This window comes from Argiope bruennichi, chromosome 9 (genome assembly GCF_947563725.1).
Source record: "Argiope bruennichi chromosome 9, qqArgBrue1.1, whole genome shotgun sequence".
In the NCBI taxonomy this organism is placed as follows: Eukaryota; Metazoa; Arthropoda; class Arachnida; order Araneae; family Araneidae; genus Argiope; species Argiope bruennichi.
The window spans coordinates 93,668,385-93,689,959 of NC_079159.1; the positions used below are offsets into that span (position 1 = coordinate 93,668,385).

The 21,575-nt window shown below is 26.0% G+C and overlaps 1 protein-coding gene across 3 annotated transcripts; it reads right to left on the bottom strand.

The window, feature by feature from the left end:
• Positions 1 to 4,061: 4,061 nt before the first annotated feature.
• Positions 4,062 to 21,380, bottom strand: LOC129984535 (protein phosphatase 1 regulatory subunit 7-like). 3 transcript variants are annotated; one of them, XM_056094436.1, is made up of 10 exons: positions 21,298 to 21,380; positions 18,599 to 18,647; positions 17,983 to 18,041; positions 14,867 to 14,932; positions 14,649 to 14,779; positions 13,013 to 13,175; positions 12,674 to 12,790; positions 10,521 to 10,625; positions 8,616 to 8,702; positions 4,062 to 4,557 (listed from the first exon to the last, which is right to left on the bottom strand). In XM_056094436.1, the coding sequence occupies exons 2-10, from the start codon at positions 18,642 to 18,644 to the stop codon at positions 4,378 to 4,380; spliced, it is 954 nt and encodes a 317-aa protein (XP_055950411.1). In that variant the 5' UTR covers positions 18,645 to 18,647; positions 21,298 to 21,380; the 3' UTR covers positions 4,062 to 4,377. The 3 variants fall into 3 exon arrangements, with proteins under 3 accessions (XP_055950411.1, XP_055950410.1, XP_055950412.1); XM_056094435.1 differs by having other exon boundaries at positions 21,294 to 21,364; XM_056094437.1 differs by lacking the exon at positions 21,298 to 21,380 and adding an exon at positions 21,204 to 21,285.
• Positions 21,381 to 21,575: the final 195 nt, after the last annotated feature.

Sequence of the window (21,575 nt, forward strand, 5' to 3'; positions counted from 1 at the left end):
AATTACAACTCAAAGAATTTTACGTGGCAACAATGCGATCTTAACGCATTTGCAGTCTGGGTAATTATGACGCCATAAATAAAAATGGCGACCGTGCAAGAAAAAGCAATGTGTGTATTGTGGTTTTTCGAAACTAAATCAGTCATAACTACTCAACATCGCTTCAGGACCACGTACAAGAAAGATCCTCCTTCGGATAATTCTATCAGAGGCTGGTTAACACAATTTCAGGAAACTGGTAGCGTTCTACACCGAAAGGGAGCGGGAAGACCGAGCACATACGACGATATGGAACGTTCTCCATAACCGCCTTCAACTGAATGCCTACAAAGTGCAAATTGTGCAAGCTTTACATTTTAATATCATTAATAAAATTCTTTGAGTTGTAATTTACGAATATGTAATCGGTTTTTTGCGTAATATTTTTTATTCGAAAGTTATGAGGTACGAAAACCCCGACAATAATTAATGAACACCCTATATTTAAACCTTTGGAAAGTATGGTGCAATCAACATTCAGTTACAAGCTTATCTCGTGTTTGACATGAATTTCGATCGATTCTAATTCCTCACCTTCGAACGTTTTCGGCAGATCAGGATGTTCTTTGTCAACTATATCGCAATCCCCATTTCTAAAACGTCGAAACCCAATACCGATACATTTTTATCGATGGCATATGTTCACTCTAAACTTGTAATAGCACTCGATGGCATTCAACAGTGCTTTTCTTTGAATTAAACAGGAAAAGTAAAATTTCCCAAAAATGGTGTTTTTATGGCTTTTAAATCGACATAGAAACTGAGAAAAAAATATGTTGCTTACATTTGAACAAAGGGACATATAATAAAAAAAGAAAGCCTAACGACAGAGCTTTGACATGAATATAGTTGCAGAATTATCCAATTGGATATAATGCGAGTTACAAGATCTATTATAAATTACTAAAATTAAAAAATTCGAGTGATTTGCAGATTGGTTGAAGACGATTTTCTTAAATTTGCAACGATTGGAATGAGTTTTGTTTAAATGATTTTTATTGTATCAATTTATCTAATACAAATTGAAGCTTAATTTTAAATTTTGCCTTACAGGATTCACAATAACCGAGATGTTAAATTATTTATTTCAAAAAAATAATCATTTATTGGAATTATATCTATAATAATTATTTTTTTAGAAAATTATATTGGCCTTATCAATAATATGGCATCGGCAAAAGGATATTTCTTAATATTAAAAACAATAATGATGAAAAAAATTGCTCGAAATCCAATATCGTCAAGGATGATTTGCCCCCTTGAAATATTTTATTTATTAGACCGAATTAGCTAATATACCAAATTATAATGAAATATTATCATCGAATATGTTGTAAAAATATAAGAAAATATATCGGAAATCATATATTGCGATTTTTTTCTAATAATTCGCATATCAAATTATATTTTATAAAGCAACTGCTTTTGTTCTTTTATTTATTGGCAATTGTTTGTGTAGTTAAAATGTTAACTTTATAAAAAAATTAACTATTTATCACTTCCGTGTATATTTCAAGTCCTGATTACACCAATTTTCATCCAAGGTGTTCTCTGGGATAAAATCTATATTAGAAAGTATGCGAGGAAGTTTTGAGAAAAACACTTCCGCTGGTTAAAATGATTTATTATTTAACAAATAGTACATATGACGTTTTATAGAACATCGAAAAAACTTGGTAGTCAGATGATATAAAGCTCTTTGACTTCCTTTGTTTAACGTCTTGGTTTTAAGTTTCACGAATGCTGTTTCGGAATGAAATTCTCATCACTGCGCCTTGGTCAGATGACGATTGCAATCATGTATACCTACCACAAGCCAGTAAGAGAGCATAAGCAACAAGAATGAAAGGACTTCAACGAATTGAACGTAAATCAAGCCACAACCACTATCCTGTAGTTGATACTTTTTCACCAGGCAGAGACTGAATACAAACTTTTGCACAAAATTATGACAATCTCCTCAGTTTAAAGACACAATGCAAGTATTAATTCCAGCCACTGTACATACAGCGGTTAGTAATTCCATTTATTTGCTATACTTGTAAGCAGGAATAAAATACATGAAATTTATGTCATACAGTTTTCGAATTCTTATATTCAATCTCAAATTATTTTTAAACCTTCAATTCTAATTAGAATAATGATTAATTAATATTAAATATTTCGTATTGGCGACATTCTTGTATCACCATTTGGACATTTATGTAAAGTCAGTATTTCAATGAAAAAAAATCTTACAATTAATTTTGAAAAATTCATTAAAATTGGAGAAATAATTGTACAGAAATGAAATTTATGTCACTGAAAAAAAAAATTTTAAGATTGTGCAAAAATAATTTTGGTGCAATAATATGTTCCGATATTAAGAGGATAAAATGCAAAATTATTCTACATCCTATAGCAACACATTTTTAATACTGCAATTAATCTTTATAGATGTTAAGTAACATATGAGCCAAATTTCGTTCGATTCCGTCAAGGTGTGTGGAATTATATAAGATTCAAACAAATTAATATCCAATTAATATAAAAAGACAGCATGTAATTAACTAAATATTGCTTATAAGATTTTTTAAATTTATTACTGGCTGCAATTTTTCCTCGATTTTATAGTACAGATCAGATGTTAATTGGCTGGATAAAAGGTTAATGTATTGTAGTTTTTTTTACACATGAATTTTTTTTTATCATTATTAACAATAAAAATTTATGATAATACTATGGCTTCAGCGTTAATGAATACCAGTGGCTATTTGCCTGCTCAGACAAAAGATACTTAACAACTTCTTACATTGTCTTTTATATAAAATTCTTCATGTTAGCTTTTTTTTTTTTTTTTTTTTTACATTTTAAATATGTTAAACAATGATTATTTAGAATATTATTATTGCATTCTTTTCAATCCAAATATATTTAAAATTAGCAGCCTTTAGAGATCAGCTGGTTCTCTGATATTAATGTTTGGTCAAAATTTCAATTAAATATTTTGTGTAATTTGGTTTTAATAATTCCCTTGGCAAAATATTTTCTAACTTCCATAGACATATAACTCACAATATTTCATTTGATAGATATATAATCATACCTTTAATGCACCATTCTGTTCATTGTGGTATACAATTCCTTTATTTTTTTTTTTATCTATATCTTTATATATATTATTATAGCATTGGAAAAAGTAGAAGTCTTTATAAATATAGTTACATTTATTTTAATAAATATTTAAAAAAAAACAGCATATATCTTTAATTTGTTGATAAAATAAATGCTATTATAAAAAGATTTCACTACTAGACATTCTTAATATGAAATGACTTTTAAAAATTATACAGGAAAGGACAACAAATCAGGAAGAAAGAAAAAAGTAGACAGAATTTATATTACATTACTACCAATCTTGCATTGTACTGAAAAGAATTCTTTTGATGTATGCTATGTAACTTTTTCATGTGTATTAAACAAGTTTTGATATTTGTCTGTACTTTCTTTTTAGCCATCCTAACTTATTTACACTCATATCTATAACACATATCTTCTGGAATCTCATATTTGTATCTCAAATTAAAATAAGACATTACAATGTAGAGTACAACAAATTTTGAAAGAATAAAGTAGTTGAAGATGCATTCAAAACCAAAATCAGATGTAGTAAATAGTGGAACAATGCGATATTCCCTAACAAATCCAAGATTTTTCCTGCAATTTGAAGATCAATTCCCCCTCCCCCCATTTTTTCAATCAGCTATTTTATTTTCCTATGAATTTTGAAATATTAAAACCTACCAAATTTTGAAATACAAAATTCATTGTAAAACACTATTACATCTTGGGTAATCCATTCTTGTACTTCTATTACATCTTATATGTCAAAGACACCCAATTCTTTATTTAAGATAAGCCATTTCAAATAATTTTTGTATATATGTCCCTTACACTTGCATAGCATTAGCAAAATAATGTGCAAATGCTAGATAATGTACTAATGCAAAATAATTAATCGGCAAAAAGGAAAAAGAGAAAGCGGCAATGATATTAAAATTTATTGAAAATTTCTTGTATAACACAAGTTTCTTTCAATACACAAAAGAGAAAGAGACTGCAACACAACTACATTCAAGGTCTATGGAAGGAGTAGAACAACTTCGTATCACAGTGAAAAACATAATAAAATGCAGTTTCTAAAAGATATGCACAGATGAATAAATACTTAGTTAGAGAAGAATATGTATGTTCATAAACAGAATTACATGAAATAATTGCAGTTAAGTATACTTAATTTGCAAAAATACATGTTACCAATTTCAAAAATTATAATACAGCCATGGACAAATAATTTGCTTAGTTGCACTGGGCCATTGTTGCATCAATCTGCTTGATCCATGGTACTAAAAGTTTGATTTTCTTTCTGTACATTGGGTCCTCAGCAATGGGGTTATGTTCGAGATACACAGTTTCTAATTTCTTGAAGTTTTTCAGCACTTCTAAGCATTCCCAGGAATCAATTTCATTATCATTAAACTGGGGGAAAAACATAAGAATTGTAATAATGGAATTATTACATTGATTTTATATGAAGGCTTTGCACAATGTTTTATATCTATAAATTCTTATTGTTATATTACAATTTATCACCACAACATTACAAAAATCTAAAATTTGAAGAGGTCTTTAGAGCAACTTTTAATATTAGTAATTAATATAAATCAAATTCTATCTTAAGAATATCAGATGTACAATGAGTTCACCATGGTATTTTCATAAATTATTCATTCCTGATGATTATGATTATGATGTAAATATTCATCAGATTACAACATTATTTGTACACGAAGAAGTCTACAAAAGTTAAGGAACAGCCTTATTGTTTCTATCTAATTTCCAAACAAATAAATATAAAAGCAGAAAAGTTGGAATAATGTGCCTTATTGTATATTTATTTAATTTTGCCTGATTGTAGCATCAAGCATGATTTACTAATAAATTACTATACATTACTTTTACAAAAGTAAACTATTGAGAATAATAATATAAATAAATGAATTTTAGTAATGAATTATCCTTTCTTAGTTATAATGCAATAGTAGCATTAAGTTTGCCATTCTTTCAAAAATTGTTGGACACAGAAACCATTTAGGAAAAAACATTTGTCCAAATTCACTTAAAGATCTTGGAAAATACTTCAAGTAACCATGTATCTTCCAAGGTAGTCCTATGCATCCTTTATATGTTAAGGTCCATAAAATGAACTCAATAGCCCATTGACCTTACATCTTGACTTACTACACCACCCTATGTGTCTCCCTATTCGTCAACAATCCCACATCAGTGAGGTCAAATATTTTCATTTAATAAAATGATTTCTTACTAGTAGCACTAGCATATAATCGAACATATGGATCAATGATTTCATTTGCATATCTACATTCATCTATATATCACATATTCATCTACATATTTTCATACATAGAGAAGACTACTTCAATGGAACACATGAAGGTCAGTATGATCATTTAGACAGATTCCATCTCAAACCAAAATTACACCTTTTCTATAATTGTGACTTTTAACTATTGTCCTGGCTTAAAGATGACTTTTCTCCTTTCCAGCAGTGGTTGTCATGATAATTGGCACATAAACAGTTTTTCTAGATTTTTTTTTTTTTTTTTTCAGATTTGTAATGTATAATTAGAGATGTAATGATCAATATCTTTATATTCATGTGTGTTTTCATATCCATCAATAAATTTCATCCTGAGTTTAAAGATATATTTGTTGAGAATTAGGAAATAGATTTTAGAAGTTAGATCATAGATAATGAAAACCACTGTCCACATAATATATTTAGAATGGCACAACTGCTCTTAGAATTAGTTGTTGAAATCTTTGGCACTATCGATATCAACAATAATGTTAGATTGATAGTACCACACATCTTGTCTTCTTCATATCAGTACATGCCTTGAATTACTCTAGAAGTAAATCTGGACTAATCTATAAAGAGAAATAAGGCCCACTGCAGTCTGATTATGTTAAAATATTCTCTTGTCTAACATCAGAAAGCAACTTGCTGTTGTTAGTTAAAAGGGGAACACACAAGTAGTCTTCTAGTATAAAATCCTTGATTGTGAGGACATCTTCTAACAGTAATGGCCAAAATTCTCATCTGCGTAGTAACAAAATGATCCGAGGCTCAGTACTGGTTCTCCTATTTCGGGCAAAAAAGTAGGAGAACCAGTACTACTACTCCTGAGAATGCAGAAATTGTAATATGTGGTTGATTGAAACAGTCATCTCGTATGTGAATCCGTGAGCTGTAAAGAATCCTAGTATTCGGATTATATTGGAAGACTGATTATACTTTCTAGCACTATCAGGTTGTGTTAAACCCATTTTCATCCATTTAATTGCCCATCATTTTGAAGAATCAAATGAACATCTTTGAGATATTATCAACAATATATTCATAATTAAAACTGATGATTCATAGCAAAAATTCATAGCAATTGTCCGTAAATTATAAAAACGCAGAATTTTAGTTTTCACTAACTTCTATAAAAATGCAAACTCATTAAAAAATAAGAAATGGACATACTTTTAAAATTAAATTAATGTTATTAAACATCCAGCAATTAATTACATTTATTATCTTTCCTTGCATTCTTCCATTGGCAAGCTTCAAAAAGCCAACTGCACCTTAACTTTTGGAGGCCAGTGAAATCGCAAGATTCAACATCTCAATCATATCTAGCAGATTAGCAAAAATTAAACTGCAAGCCTATAATTAGACTTTGACCTCTTGATCAAATAATCAAAACACTTTACACATACCAATAGGAAAAATTAGAAATACATATTACAAATTTTACCAGCGAATTTTACTTTTTAAAACATGTTAATTGTGAGTGTTACACCAATTTATCAACTATCCAGTTGTAATAAATTAATTAGTTTTTTTTTCTTCTGAATTTCTATAACTTTAACTGCCCAAAGTTAGGCTGTAATATCATATGAAAATCACAGACCTAAATAAAAAACGCTTGCTTAAATAATTTTTGATAAAATCCTTTTCGGTGAGATATAAACTCTGAATGCATTCCGATATACTCCCCCCCCTTATCTTCTCATTGCAATAATGAGCATATCAGCATATTATTGATAACTGTTTAACAAATAATTTTTATCCCATCATTCCTGTCGGGAAAGGGGGAGGGGAATGACAAAGTCAACAATTTTGTTAAGTGCGTGTTAAAAATAATTAAATAAAAAAGAAAAATTAGATCAGGAAATAAGAGAACATTTTAGAATGAAGTTAACATGAGCTAATTTAAGGTAAAAATTAAGAAATTAATTAGGATTTAAATTAAGAGATGTCGTATACATACATAATTTGAAGATAATTTACAGTGAAAATGTATTAAAAATTGAAATATTTTGATCCTTTTCATTTATAGAAAAATTTCACAAAGCTCCAAGCTAAAGCTGTTAATTAATTCAGCTAAGCTAGCTAAGAATATTTCAGTCATTATGTGGAAAACATTTTTCCATGATTTTCTTTTGGAATGTCAATAAATATCAGAGGAAAATAAAGGCAGTTACATGTCAATATTTTCTAAAGAATTTTAAAAACATAATGAATAATTACGATAGATTTACATATATGGTTGGGTGAACACCTAGCATATAAGTAAAATATTTAAATTTAAAAAATTGATAGCATTACATTCAGGAATGACATTTAAAAAAAAGTGTTTTTACAGATTACAAAGAAATTACAAAATTATATATTTAATACTTAAAAACATAAAATGAAGCATGTGATTTAAAAATAAAGGGAATTAACTAAGTTTTTTTAAAAAATTTAGCTAAAAATTTAAAATAAACTGGATCAAGAAATAAGTACATCAAATGAAAATAAATTAAGCTAAACAATGAAGTCTGGTTTAGTTAGTTTAGGTATATTAACGTCCTGTTTAAAAGCAACACTAAGGCTATTTTGGGACAGACCTTGTAATGTTAAAAAAATGGAAGTAAAAATTTATTTTTATAAACTAACAATTTTAATATAATTTATAATTAATACGCAAGAATAAAGTAATACTTTTTAGAAAATCGTAATTTTAAAAATAATGATTAGATAAATAAGTAATTTTTAGAGGAAAAAAACAGTTTACAGAACTTTGAATATAACAACTTAATTTTTTTTTTTAATTAGAAGAGGGAAACATTTAAAACTAAATAATTAAAAATAATTTAGTACATTTTTTTTTGTTCCAAATTCAAATTACAAAAGATGTAAGAGAATTGAAAGAAACAGAGAAATAATCAAATTATTGATATGTTGGAATTAAAAAATAGTTTGAAATGGTCAAATTCCAATATCATTATTATTATTATTATTATTATTTTTTGTCAAACAAATATTCAGCTTTGAAGCTATCAGCAAAAGGTTATTAAAGAAAGTGAATTACTACAAAGCAAATTTTACTATTTTCAAGAAATTATAAAGAAGAAAATCATTGACAAATAAAATAACATATATATCAATCATTAAAAAAATGTGAAATTATGATACATACCCAAAATTCTTCCAGATCAACCAAATGATCAATGTTAGCTATTCTTTTTATTTTGTTAGAAGTCATGTCTAATGTCTGCAATTTCACCTATAAATCCAAATTTTAAAAAATGTGTGTAAAATAACTGTTAAAGAAGCAATAAAAAGAGTTTTCTAACAAATAATTACATTTCATTTTTTCTAGCCATATATTTTAACAGCACTGTTTAACACTCTCTATAATTTGTAAAAATATTTTCTTGCCAATATATAGGGATGTTCAAAATTTCAGTGACAAAAATAATCTATGTAAGTTCAAGTCATTAAAAAAAATCTAAATCTATAGTGCATATTCAATTTTGGAATGTTGCAATACCTTTAGAACTGATAAAAAAATTCATAGAATGCTAGTAGGACTATGTATATGCTTTAATAAGCCAAAACTCTGTGGAATCAAATAGGTAATTTTATAAAACAGAGAATTGAGGTTTCTAATTAATGGCCTTTTGGCATATTAAGTACATGAGTTCCACAGTTCATCTGAAGATTATAAATAAATTAAATTAGTCTCCATTTATAGTAGTTGTTGCATTTTCAGTTCTCATTTACACATATTCGAAAACAAGCAGGTTGATTTTTAGACAGAATAGATCCAACATTTGATACAAATCTACAAATTAAATGATAAATCTAAATGTGAAATTTCCTCCACAAGTTGCTTGTGCTTTTCAATTAATTTGACTGGATAAAGAAAGGCAAATAAGTAGACTTCTCAAAGATGAATATATGTCCAAAGATCTACATTTTATTGAAGATATACAGAAAATTTCGGGCCTATAACTTGTTGCGTGGTATAATTATTATGTTCATAGACTAACATAATTCAACAGGCATGGAGTGTTATCAAAAGTTCAAACATGGAGTGTTATCAAAATCTCAAGTTCAATTGTGCAATAATTATAATGCTCTCTATTTGTCTCTTATACAAGAAGGCAGGAAATTAGAGGAGTGAAGATTTATTATCATCTTGTAAATTAAATAAAACAATAATAAATACACAAGCAACAAATAAAAATTTCTATTCATAAACATTCATTTAATGAATTTTGCTACTAAAAAAAAATTTCTACACATCTTTAACTTCGGATGATATTTACAAGTTACTGCTGTCTATGTTTAGTAGAGGTGGATACAGAAGAACATTTTTTATTTTTTAACTTTTGAAATTTGGGAAATGTTGAAAAAGACATAGCACTCACATTCTTGATTGGTGAAAATATTGTGATTGTTGAACATATCACTGAATACTTCTTGTTGCAAAGTATTACAAAAAAAAAAAAAAAAAAAAAAAACAGAATAGTGAAGACAATAAAGAAAATATCAAAAAATTCCTTCAAAAAAAGAAAAGACAACAATTGATACTATATGAAAGAGATTATAGTTTTTTTAATAAAAATAATACTGTGATATTTATAAGGAATGTGTTTCATTCCTTATAAAAATTTGAATAATTTTTTGAAAAATGTATTTCTTATAATAAATCACTACAAACAAGGATTAGATTTTCCCCCTTAGAACATGTGTAAAATTATTTTATTTTTAATTTTGGTTTCACAACTTAATTTACAAATTTCTGTTTAACAAACATTTTATAGCACAGCTTTTCAAAGTAGAAAAATGTGACTTTCTTAAAAGAATTTGATAGTATTATTAACTTTGATAAATTTTATTGGCAATTATTACATAACCTTTAAAAAGGGGGTTCAAGTTTCTTACAAATTAATTACAACAATAAAGACATTGTTTAATGTTAGATAATATAATACTAAATCTACAGAATTTTAATAATTATTCACACATAAAATGAATCAATTACCAATTCTATTTGAATGAAATAGTATATATTAAAAATAAGAAGCATTCTCACATTGTTCTCAAGACCTTCAATTTCACCGATTCCATTGTGGCTCAAATACAGATGCTCAAGTTTTAAACAGTTTTGCAAGCCTTCAACCTTTGTAATTCTATTGCTCTAAAATAAAATTTAAATAACAATTAAAGCATATAAAAATCATCAAAATTTTAATAACAGAATAAAACCCTTACATGTAATACAATTCATTTTTTCATGAAAAGTCTCAATACAATAAAGATTTATTTAAATATTTATTCCAACAATGCATGTCAACTTTTGAAGCCTAAGAAAATACCCTTAGGCTAATATTAGAATGATAGTATTTATAGATTGGCACATTATGCAAAAATTACATAATATAATATGAATTATGTAAAAATCTCTCGAAATGAGCTCTAAGAAAAACCATTGGATGCAGCACAATCAAATTTCTAAGATAATTAGCGCTCCATAAGAAAAGATTTTTTCAAAATTTTTATTAAAATTCATCAAAATTTTTATTTTTAATAATTTCAGAATATATTATTGCACAAAAACTAATTTATAGCAATTAAAAAATAAAAGATTTTATAACAATACTAATTTTACTCCCATAAAACTTTCTCTTGAATTTAAGAATTTCTTCAAAATTTTTCTAAAAATATTTTACAGCAGTACTTTTCACAGCTTTAGTAACTAAATTTACACACATGTGCATTGTAGTGAAATTAAACATTTTTTAAAACACATTATTGCTACTGTCGTGGCTGGTTCGTGAGTGCTTTGAAAAAAATTAGGCAAATAGAAAACTTAACAGATTTATTTCAGATTTGTTCGAGTTACTCTGCTCAGCAACTCCTTCTCCTCCAAAAGCAAACACTCGAATGACATCACTCTTTTAATTACACTTGCGCTAGTTGCCTAGCGCCATCTATGAACATTTATTTTCTTACGCTTCAAAATCCAATCACTACAGCTACTATATTAGTTTAGAATATATTTTTCATATATAAAAGATAAGACAGACAAATCAAGTCTAAATATTAGCATAGTAAGATGTTTTCAGACAATAAGCTTGAGCCTCCATTAATCTTTTTTCCTTTACATGTCTCAGAGTCTGCATAAATTTATCCCTGAAATGCCTTCTTTCTAAATTTTATTCCAAATAATTGTTTCCGAATGCTAATTTTTTGCATCAATTAGTTTCTCTTCCTACTTTTATCATTACAGAACAAGAGGCACCCATTTGAATATAAAAGATCTGCAGTCGTGATTGATAATTTTTTCTATTTACCAGGAAAATGAATTAACGGCAATATCTGTTTCAGTTATATGAATGTATATCCATTTTTATTGGATTTTTTTTTAAAAAGAGAGATTATGAAATAAAAAAAAAGTCTTTATTTTAATCATCACACATAAATAGCTTGCAAAAAATATAAAAAATATCCTGTAAAAAATGATGCAGCATATTTTATACAATATATTAAGAAAGTCATGCTAGAAGTTAATAAAATTACTTTTTTTTAAATCTATTTTTAAAATTTTTTCTTCAATCCAAATATCAGGTCAAGTTTTTTTAATCACATTCAATGGGTTTTTTTTCCCCCTGCATTAGTTATGCAAGTTGATATTTCATGAATTCCTTAGAGATAAATTAAACAAATTTTTAACTCACTCTAATAAAAAATGTATTATTTGAATATGGAAAAAAAAAAAAATCCCAACAATCAACAAAACAATTACAGCATTTAGATCACTTTTTAATACAATTGAAAATTTGGGCACAGCAAAGCAAAATAATATATGAATCCTTCTTTATTTCCAAAAACAACCAAGTTTTGTTGTTTTTTAAAGAAAATTTTCAAATAATCCTTTTCTTTTCAATTAAAATCTGGAAAATAATCCACATTATACTAAAAGTCAACCATTTATTATTACACATTTTTTAGAAAAATTGCTTTTCTAATTTTGTTTTCTTCTATATTAAAAAAAAAAAAAAAATCAACATAACAGGAAAATTTTTCAAAGAAAATATGAAAAATTATTCAATTTTACAAAGAACAAAGTATTTAATGAGTTAGAAAAATGTCGTCACAATGGTTTTTTAAATACTAAAAATAATGAATCACAAATTTTACAAAACTGCAAAAGAAGGGGAGGGGGGAAAGAAAATCAGAAGTTACCTGTAAGCTCAGCAATTCTAAATTTTCTAATGCTTCTAGATTCTGAATTTTAGAAATTTTATTCTTTCCCAAAAATAAATTTGTCAAATTCTTTAATCCTTCTAAATTTTCAATCACCTGCAATAAAGAATAAAAATGATTCATATCTGTATTTAGGAAATTAAGAAAATAACTTTAAAATGATAAAAATTGAATTTTTATTCTAATCGGAGTATATTTCAAATACTCCGATTAGAATATTTATTGAAATAATTGAATATATTTGAAATAATAATATATAATTATTTCAAACTTAACTATAATTTGAATATTAATACTATAATTTGAAATTTAACTTACCCTTATTCTGTTGGACCCAAGTTCTAACATTTCCAAATTCTCCAAATGTCCCAAATTTTCAATTTTGGTGATTTTATTATTAATTAGGAAAAGTTTCCTCAGGTTTAATAAACTATCTAAGTTTTCAATTTTTGTGATGCGATTGAATGAAATGTCAAGAATTCTAAAAATGGAAAAATTAAACATAGATTGAATAAAAAAAAAAATGTTTGACAAATTATACTTTCAAAATTTTCAGATATTTGACGATATGCATAAAATAAAATGTGTTAAGTCTTGTAAAATGTACAAAATGTGTTAAGTCTTGTAAAATGTACTAACTAAATAAACATTTGATTAACTAAATTACACATAATTAGTTAAATAATTAATAATAAAATGTACACATGATTTATAAATAAAAATGGTTATCTTTGAAATTAAGGTCCACGAATAGAATTTTCATTGCATTTCCAAAGATAAAATATTATTTGGATTTCAGAGATTAGATAAAACAGATTAAATACAAAGAAGATTGATTTACTCAAAATTTATATATTAATTATTCAGGTCTTTTAAAGTAGCTAAAAAGATTGAAAAAAAAAAAAAAAGGCATTTCAAAATTGCAAAGAATCATAAAAAACATCACAAAAAATCCTTACATTAAATATTGTTGCCTTTTGTAATTTGAAATTTTGAAAAAATGAAAACAAAATTATATGAAACACTGCATTGTTAAATAAAAAATGTATACAAAAAAAAATCAGCAGCTTTTCCACTAGAAAGATGGGATGAAATGCCAGTTTTCTTTCATTACACTAGCTAGGAGCGAGCTAATTTTATAAGTATAGTAAGACTGACAAAAAAATTACATATTTTGTTGTATTCGAATGCATTTTTTAATCCAATAGAAAAGTACTTTTCTTTCAAGTATTAAAATATTCTAAAATACTTGCTCTACAAAAGATTGGTAAAAAGATAATACTTCTAACATAAAACTATTTATCTTTGCTAATAGAAAGTCACTGGCAGTTCAAAATTTGTTACACAAAATTCTCCTCAGGTTCTTCCCATTAAATTTTTTAATTTCACAGCAATGTACTGTACATCAAATAGATCTCCTCAAATTTCAAAATGAGTGTCAATAATGTACGTGTGAAAAATGACAGCTGATCTTCACTAGTCAGATTATGTATCACAAAAGTAAATGATATATATTTATGAAAGGATAATTCTTTTTTAAATTTTAACTTATAAAAATATATTATGATATCTCTTTTTACTTTTAAGTATAACAGAAAATTTATCAAATTAAGTAAAGACAGAATCTAATTTAACATATTAAATTTTCTGATAAAAACAACAACTGAATAATATCCATTTCAATACTAAGGATTGTGCAATATAAATTTCTTTGTACCCTCTTTTATATAAAGTACACAAGGATACAGTAATGTAATTGAAAAAAAAATTGATCTTCAAGGTATTGATGATTCTTATTTTAGAGCTCTCCAAATAAAAACATTAGTAGTAATCAAAAGGCAGTACATTTAATAAGACTATTTTTTTTTAAAATAGATATAATTAATTAATGCCATTTTAGTATTAATGGACAAAATATATCACAGCTAAATGAAAGAAAATGTGATTTACTAACTCTAAATTCACTAAAGCATCCAGATTTTCAATTTTAGTAATCTGGTTATCGTAGAGTTCCAGCTCTCTCAAGGTAGTAAGCATATGAAGATTTTCAATCTTTTTTATTAAATTATTCCTTAGACACATTGTCTAGAAAGAAAAGAAAATAGAAAGTTGTCAACAGGTAAGGTACATAATTATATAGTTAAGGGCAGAATGTAATAGTATGAATTTTACCTCAACAGATGTCAGGCTGTCAAAATGCTCAATTTTTCTTATTCTGCAATGCGTAAGGTCAATATCCTAAAATTAAACATTTCTTTCAATACAAATTTCTGGCTTTAAATAAAAACTATTTGAGCATATAAAAGAGCAAAGCAACTTAAAATGAAATTTCTAACAGCAAAATTAACAAATTATTAAATATTTTTCCAATTACTTAATTTATATAAAAAAAGGTTTAAAAAATGAATTAATACGAAATAATTATAAATGAATTTCTAATAGATAAAATACTGGTATTTCATTTCTTTGCTATTAAAGAAGGATTTAAAGAACATAATCCATTTGCGGACAGTGCTCACGATTTGAATTAGTTATCCAATACTACAACATTTTATGGAAAGCTAATCAATCTGTCATGACACAAAAAAGAATTTAAAAAACAATTTAAATTCTTATAGTATTAATTCATATGCAATGCCAACTATATATAAATTCTCAGTCTTTATTTCAACATTATTTTCTGGGGACAAGAGATGCTAAATTATCTACCCAATGTCAGTCGAATTTTTCAATATATGAACATGTGTTATTTATTCAAATGTAAAATCTTCTGTAGCATGCTTTCATTTATAACCAGAATACAGACAACAGATATAAATTAAATGAATATACAAATACATTCAAGCCCCAATTAAACAAATTCATTAATACCAAAAATTTTATACATTAAATTGGGAGTTATTCATTGGGAGTCGGGGTTCAAATCAAAATGTCTGCAGAAAATATTGCACCATTTACATCCTGCTATATTAGATATGTTTTGTTATTTTATAAATCATGTAAAACATCAGAAAAAAATAATAGTTTTATTTGTAGTTTCATTATCAATTTCTACATCAGAATCGCCATTCACTGGTTCAAATAAACAACAATTGCACAGACTGCACAAATAGACAGTCTATCATCACAGGTCACATAATTGTTAAAATCAATCCCAGGAGCAACTTCTGAAGAGTCAAATGGAAAGATGACTTCTTTACCATTTTCTTCATGGGAATCCCGCTTCCTAAAAGTTTTTTTAATTGTAGTTTTAGAAATTTGGTTCCAAGAATGTTTCACAAAATATAGAACATCTGAAACATTGACTTTACATCTTTTCTCTACATTTTAGCCAATGATACCATAATTTTTCTCATAAGCAACTTCTTGTCATTAACTTTTATAGAATGAATGATACCAAGATCTAGTAACTAGAGCACACTTGTGCAATTTGCAGGAAAAAACACCACTGTAGTATTTTTAAATTTCAAATTGGTGGCTGTTGACCGATAAATATCGGAATTTTTATCTTTTGTACTTTAATCGACTTATCTAAAGATGGCAAAAGTCTGCATATAGGAAAGAAGTCATCCAAGATTTTTACTTGCAACACATTTTGTTAGTAAGATTTTTTTGTTTTTAAAACATTGTGGCTTTACTAGACTTCCTATCATAAATGGTTTCAACTTGTCAGTTCCATCAGTGTTAACCACAAGTAAATCCTGTATCTTCATTTTGCTTTTTTTAGCCCTGCCAAAGCATTTTTTACTTCTATGGTAAAGTATTTGATCAGATTATAAATCATGAAATAATCCTGTTTTATCTGTATTAGAAATGTTAGATAATGAATTTCCTGCAATAAGGCGGAACAATTTTTTTTTTCCGGTCTTCTATTACATCTTCATTTACATCCAACTTTTCTTCACACATTTGTTTGGATTATGTTTTTTTTAAATTTTCTTTTTATTAAAACAGTAGATCAAAACATAAGATACAGAAAAGGCTTTCACTTTATGTTTTTTAGAAAGTTGAAGAGCTTTTTCATTGATCAAAGGCATACTAATATCTATTTTCTTGGCATGAAATATGTTAAACAATTCCATTAAGTCAGATTCAGAAACAGAAAGAGGAGTGGCTTTCATTTATTCTTATTTTGATGACTTTTTAGCACAGTCAACAGGTGCTTTTATGATTTTTTCTCATTGTTTAACAATTATAGCTAATGCCAATAAAGAAATTTCTAAGCATTGCAATTAAACTAGTCAAATCTTCATAAAATATGCAGCATAAAAAAAAAAACATGTTTTTGTTTCCGACAATTTACCAGGCTTCAGAATGTTCTACAAAACCAAATGTACAAAACACCTAACTTTTCTGCATTGTCGAGAGGGGAAAGATAAGATAGGAAATTCCTATCCTACATATATGAAACTCATGCGACACACTTATCTGCAAGGACATACTAATTACTCATGTCTACCAGATAAAATAGATACTGTAGTCATTTAAAAAGCAATCCAATATTTTTCTAACCCAAACAAATGAAAAGAAAAAAACCATATATTGGAATAATTTGTTAATTTGGGTTTAAAATTCGTTAAACAGGGAGTGGGTGGGGATGCCTTCATTTCAAGGAAAAAGATAAATTTGTTAAATCACCAAAATCAGAAAATAGAGTTAGGTAAATAGTTGTCTGAATGTATATGCCAGTTTCCAAACTGCAGCATTCCATATTAGCATAACTTAATAATCCTGTAAACCCTATCTCTTAAAATATATGAAAAATATTCAGTGGTATAACAGTGGAAACTGACATCATGAAGAATATTTTTCCCCCCTTTTGTCTTCATATTCAGCCTTAAAAACATGGTTTTAATTCATCAATATTTTGTCTTTGAAATGAACTTTAATGTTGGCCCTAAAATAATAACATATCACTTGTTCTCTAACCTCTATATCACCAAAATTATTCTGCATTTTATCAATAAGTTAAGAAAAAGTAGCAGTTTATTTTAAAGCTAGAGTTTAATGTATAATGACAATTAAGATACCCTTCAAAAACTTAAAATCTTTTTACTGTATTATTCAAAAGAAAAATTTAATTTTTTTACTTAAAAATTTAATTTATGATTATATATTTTTTTAAAATTCTGTTATAAAGAGTTTCTAAACCAATTCATGATTTAAGGAATAACACTAAATAGATAGTTAAGAAAAACAATTTATTTTCATACAAAAAAGTCTTGAAGAAACACATTCATTCTGATTTTATTGGTATTGGAGAGATCTAAATGAGAAGTTACACTTACTATTTCATCATTATCAATCACAAGAGGTACTTCTTCACCATCATCCATCTTTTCTTCTTCTGAGAAAGAAATGTATAGCAAATATTTCTTCAAAAGTTAATATAAAAAGGTACATATACAATATAAAAAACAAAAAAATTAATTTTGCTCATTGAATTCAGACCTACAAAAATTTAGAGATAAAAACAAGGTTTGAAAAAAAAATTATTTACTAAATTTATGCCAATTGTAACATAAAATTCATCTTGCTTCGAATTTTTTAAAAAATTAATCAGATACAAAATATATATGAATAAAGTATAAAGTACTTTTCTATAAGTTTTTTATTATTATTTTCCCCTTGATCAGTACTATAGTATAATTAATACATAGTTTTTGCAGTTAAGGTATCCTTCAAAAAGTTAAAATATTTTAATTGTATTACCCAAACAAAAATATTAATTTAAACTGTTTTTTACTTAAAAATTCAATTTCAAATTCTATTTTTTTTTAATTCTGTTATAAAGAGTATCTAAACTAATACATGATTTCAGGAATAACACTAAATACATAGTTAAAAATATAAATTTATCTTCATAGAAAAAAAAAAGGTTATTTATAGAAGGGAAAACTTTACCTTCTTCACTTTCATCTGTATTGATTTCATGATCTTCTCCAGACATTTTCTATGAAATAATAATAATTTTATTTATAGCATTAAAAATATTGTGTCATTTTCCAAGAAATATCGCAAACAGTCAGATGTATAACAAAATTTGTGATTCAGAATATCAATAATAAATTAAAACCTACCTGTGTGCCTTTCTGTACAAATTAAATCACAAGATATGTCAAAAATATTAATATTAAATATAATGCTGATTTGTTAAAAAAATTTATGATTTTTTTAAATATATTAATTTAATATCAATATTTAAAATACAATTCAGTAAAAAAATTTAATTGTTTATCATTGAACAAAGCAACAAATCTATTAAAAATTGAGTAAGAGCTTTCTATAACAGTGAACATTTATATTTTAAAGGGAACTAGAGAATGGAAGCAGTCATCAAAGTATTACTAAAATTGCCTTCTGGAAGTTGCCACTGACATTTCAAGGTCACCTCTAAAATATAACAGACACATTTAAAGCTTTTAATGTAGCAACAGTAAAATATAGAATTTATCTAAAAAATAAGTATATTCAATAAAGCCTTCCCTCCCCCATGTCAACAACAGTTACAAATACAAATATTGGTGTAAATTTAATTTGTATGCATACAAAATATCATTATGCATCAAAGATTATGTGAAAAAAATTTTTCTGACACTTGTATACGATTATCTTTAACAATTATTTCAGTTACTCCTGAGCTTATTAAAAAGTTCTATTTTCACCCTTTTTTTAAGCACTTTTATTTATCTTGACTTATCTCATGTTTTTAAAGATGGAATTTTATAATTACATTTTTCTTCTTAATCACATCTTGATGAGCTAGAGTTTAGACATTTTGTAAAATTTATTTTTTTCAATGCTAATACATTAATTTTAATATTTTCAGAAAATTATTAATCAATTATTTAATTGTTATTATCAATTCATTCAAATAAATTTGATTCACCAAGAGTCAGGCCACCAATTAAAAAACAAACAAACTAGAAAGTAAAAAATAATTACATAAAAAATTTATCTTTTAAAATAAACAAATGCATGCACGCTATTAAAAAATACTAGTTTTAATTCAATTTATTTTGTTAATTTCAAATTCATTAATGAATGAAAACTTAATTGTTTTTTAAAAGATACTGTCAAGAATTTCAAACAGAAAATGTTGTAGCCATGTATAAGCATAACAAAATATGAATTCATATTTTTGTGATATTCGAGTTTTGATTTTTGTGAACCCGGCACAAGCTAAGAATCCGTTCAGGAGCATACGCCGGAAAACAAACCTCATTCCTTCCTTCCTTCCTATGAATTCATATATCCATATTCTGTATTATTCACTCATTCATCAGAAATAAGACAAAACATGATATTTATAAACACTTATGTAAGGAATTTTTATAAATTTTCAAAAAAAGAGTTTAGAAAAATTATTGTTTAAAATTTCTCTTTTATAAATTTTTCTCTAATTCTTATCTCTAGTTCATACAATTTTCTTAGAGTGAAACAGCAGTATGCCTTATAACTTATTATTGAGTTAATGACCTCTGATTCATCTCTTCCATATCTATTATATTTATATTTACATTTTCATTTTATTAAATAATCAGTAAGTTTTAAATTTTGTTCTGTTTCAATAGCTTTTTTAATACGACTTCATTGTTTCTTTTTAATTATCCTGTGAAACAAATATTCATTAACATAAGCCAAAATTATTAGGTTTTTTAAATTTTAAATTCCAAAAATATTTATTACCAATGAAAATTTAAAAACATTTCTACTATAATCTATTTATTGTTTATAAATATGAAATATATTGTTGAAATAAAAATGTACCGTTTATCATCCTTATAATATTATATCTACTTAATGAAAAATGGCTGCATATAATTCCAAGTCCAGTTTATATACAGCAGGTTAGTTTATGTAAAAAGCAGAAGCATAGTTAAGATAAAATGAAGATCATTATATAAATTTCAGAAAGAACTGAATAACAGCCAGTAAAAATTGGCAATGTGATAATTAATAAAAATTATTAATAAGAGGAACAGTTTTATTTAATATAATTTTATGATACTGAAACAAAATAGATATAATAAGAAACAATACTTTGACAGTTTCAAAATATAAAAGATGACATGAGAAAAGATATTTAACAATTATCCGTTTTTAATTTAGTTTCAATGATTAGTTATTTCACTTTTTTTTACACATTTTTCTTCCAAGCCTTGCTACACCAATATTATATTAAAAGAATATATTCCTTCATGCTATGCGATAATTAGTTTTTTTTTTTTTTTTTTTTTTTTTTAATTTGTTACATGCTTCAAACTTTAGTAGACTCTTATTTTGTGGCTTTTAATAGGAAATGTTCCACAAAAGAAAATTCCTAATATAAAGAGAATTTGTTAGATTCCAATAATTAGCAGACATGATATTTAAATTGAAGTTAATGTTTTTTCTAAAAAATTTACTATTCCTCAATTCCATTTTTACTTTTCGATGCTGTAATTAGAATGTATTCGTACCATAATCACACCCTTATTTACAATATAATAGATTTTTTCTCACTTACTCAAATAAAAATAAGAATTTTCAATTGTATTTAATACAATATATTAATAAAAATTCAAATACTTTAAAAGGAAAGTTTTTAAAAACTTACGAACTTTTTTTGCTGGTATTTATACTTTACGCTGTCTGTTGTCAATTTATATTTGATAGCAATTACGCAATGAAAACAATCGATTCTTTCTTCGCTTTTTTTTTTAATATCATTTACTGAACAAAATTATTTGATTATTTATAAAATTTATTTCAAAAGAAATAGATACAAATATTAAATAAATCTGAACCAGGAAAATAATAAGAAATAAAAAAGAAAAAGCACAAAATAATTTGAAAATATTAAACAAAACTATTGCACAAATTATTCTTTGTGGGTAAT

What these genes read in the sequence shown, in the direction of transcription:
- LOC129984535 (XM_056094436.1), bottom strand. Translation starts at nt 18,644, where the DNA reads ATGTCTGGAGAAGATCATGAAATCAATACAGATGAAAGTGAAGAAG. An exon ending in ACAGCCTGACATCTGTTGAG is followed by an intron (nt 14,780 to 14,866) that starts GTAAAATTCATA and finishes TTTTCTTTCTAG; the next exon opens with ACAATGTGTCTAAGGAATAA. An exon ending in TTGATCTGGAAGAATTTTGG is followed by an intron (nt 4,558 to 8,615) that starts GTATGTATCATA and finishes TTTTTCCCCCAG; the next exon opens with TTTAATGATAATGAAATTGA.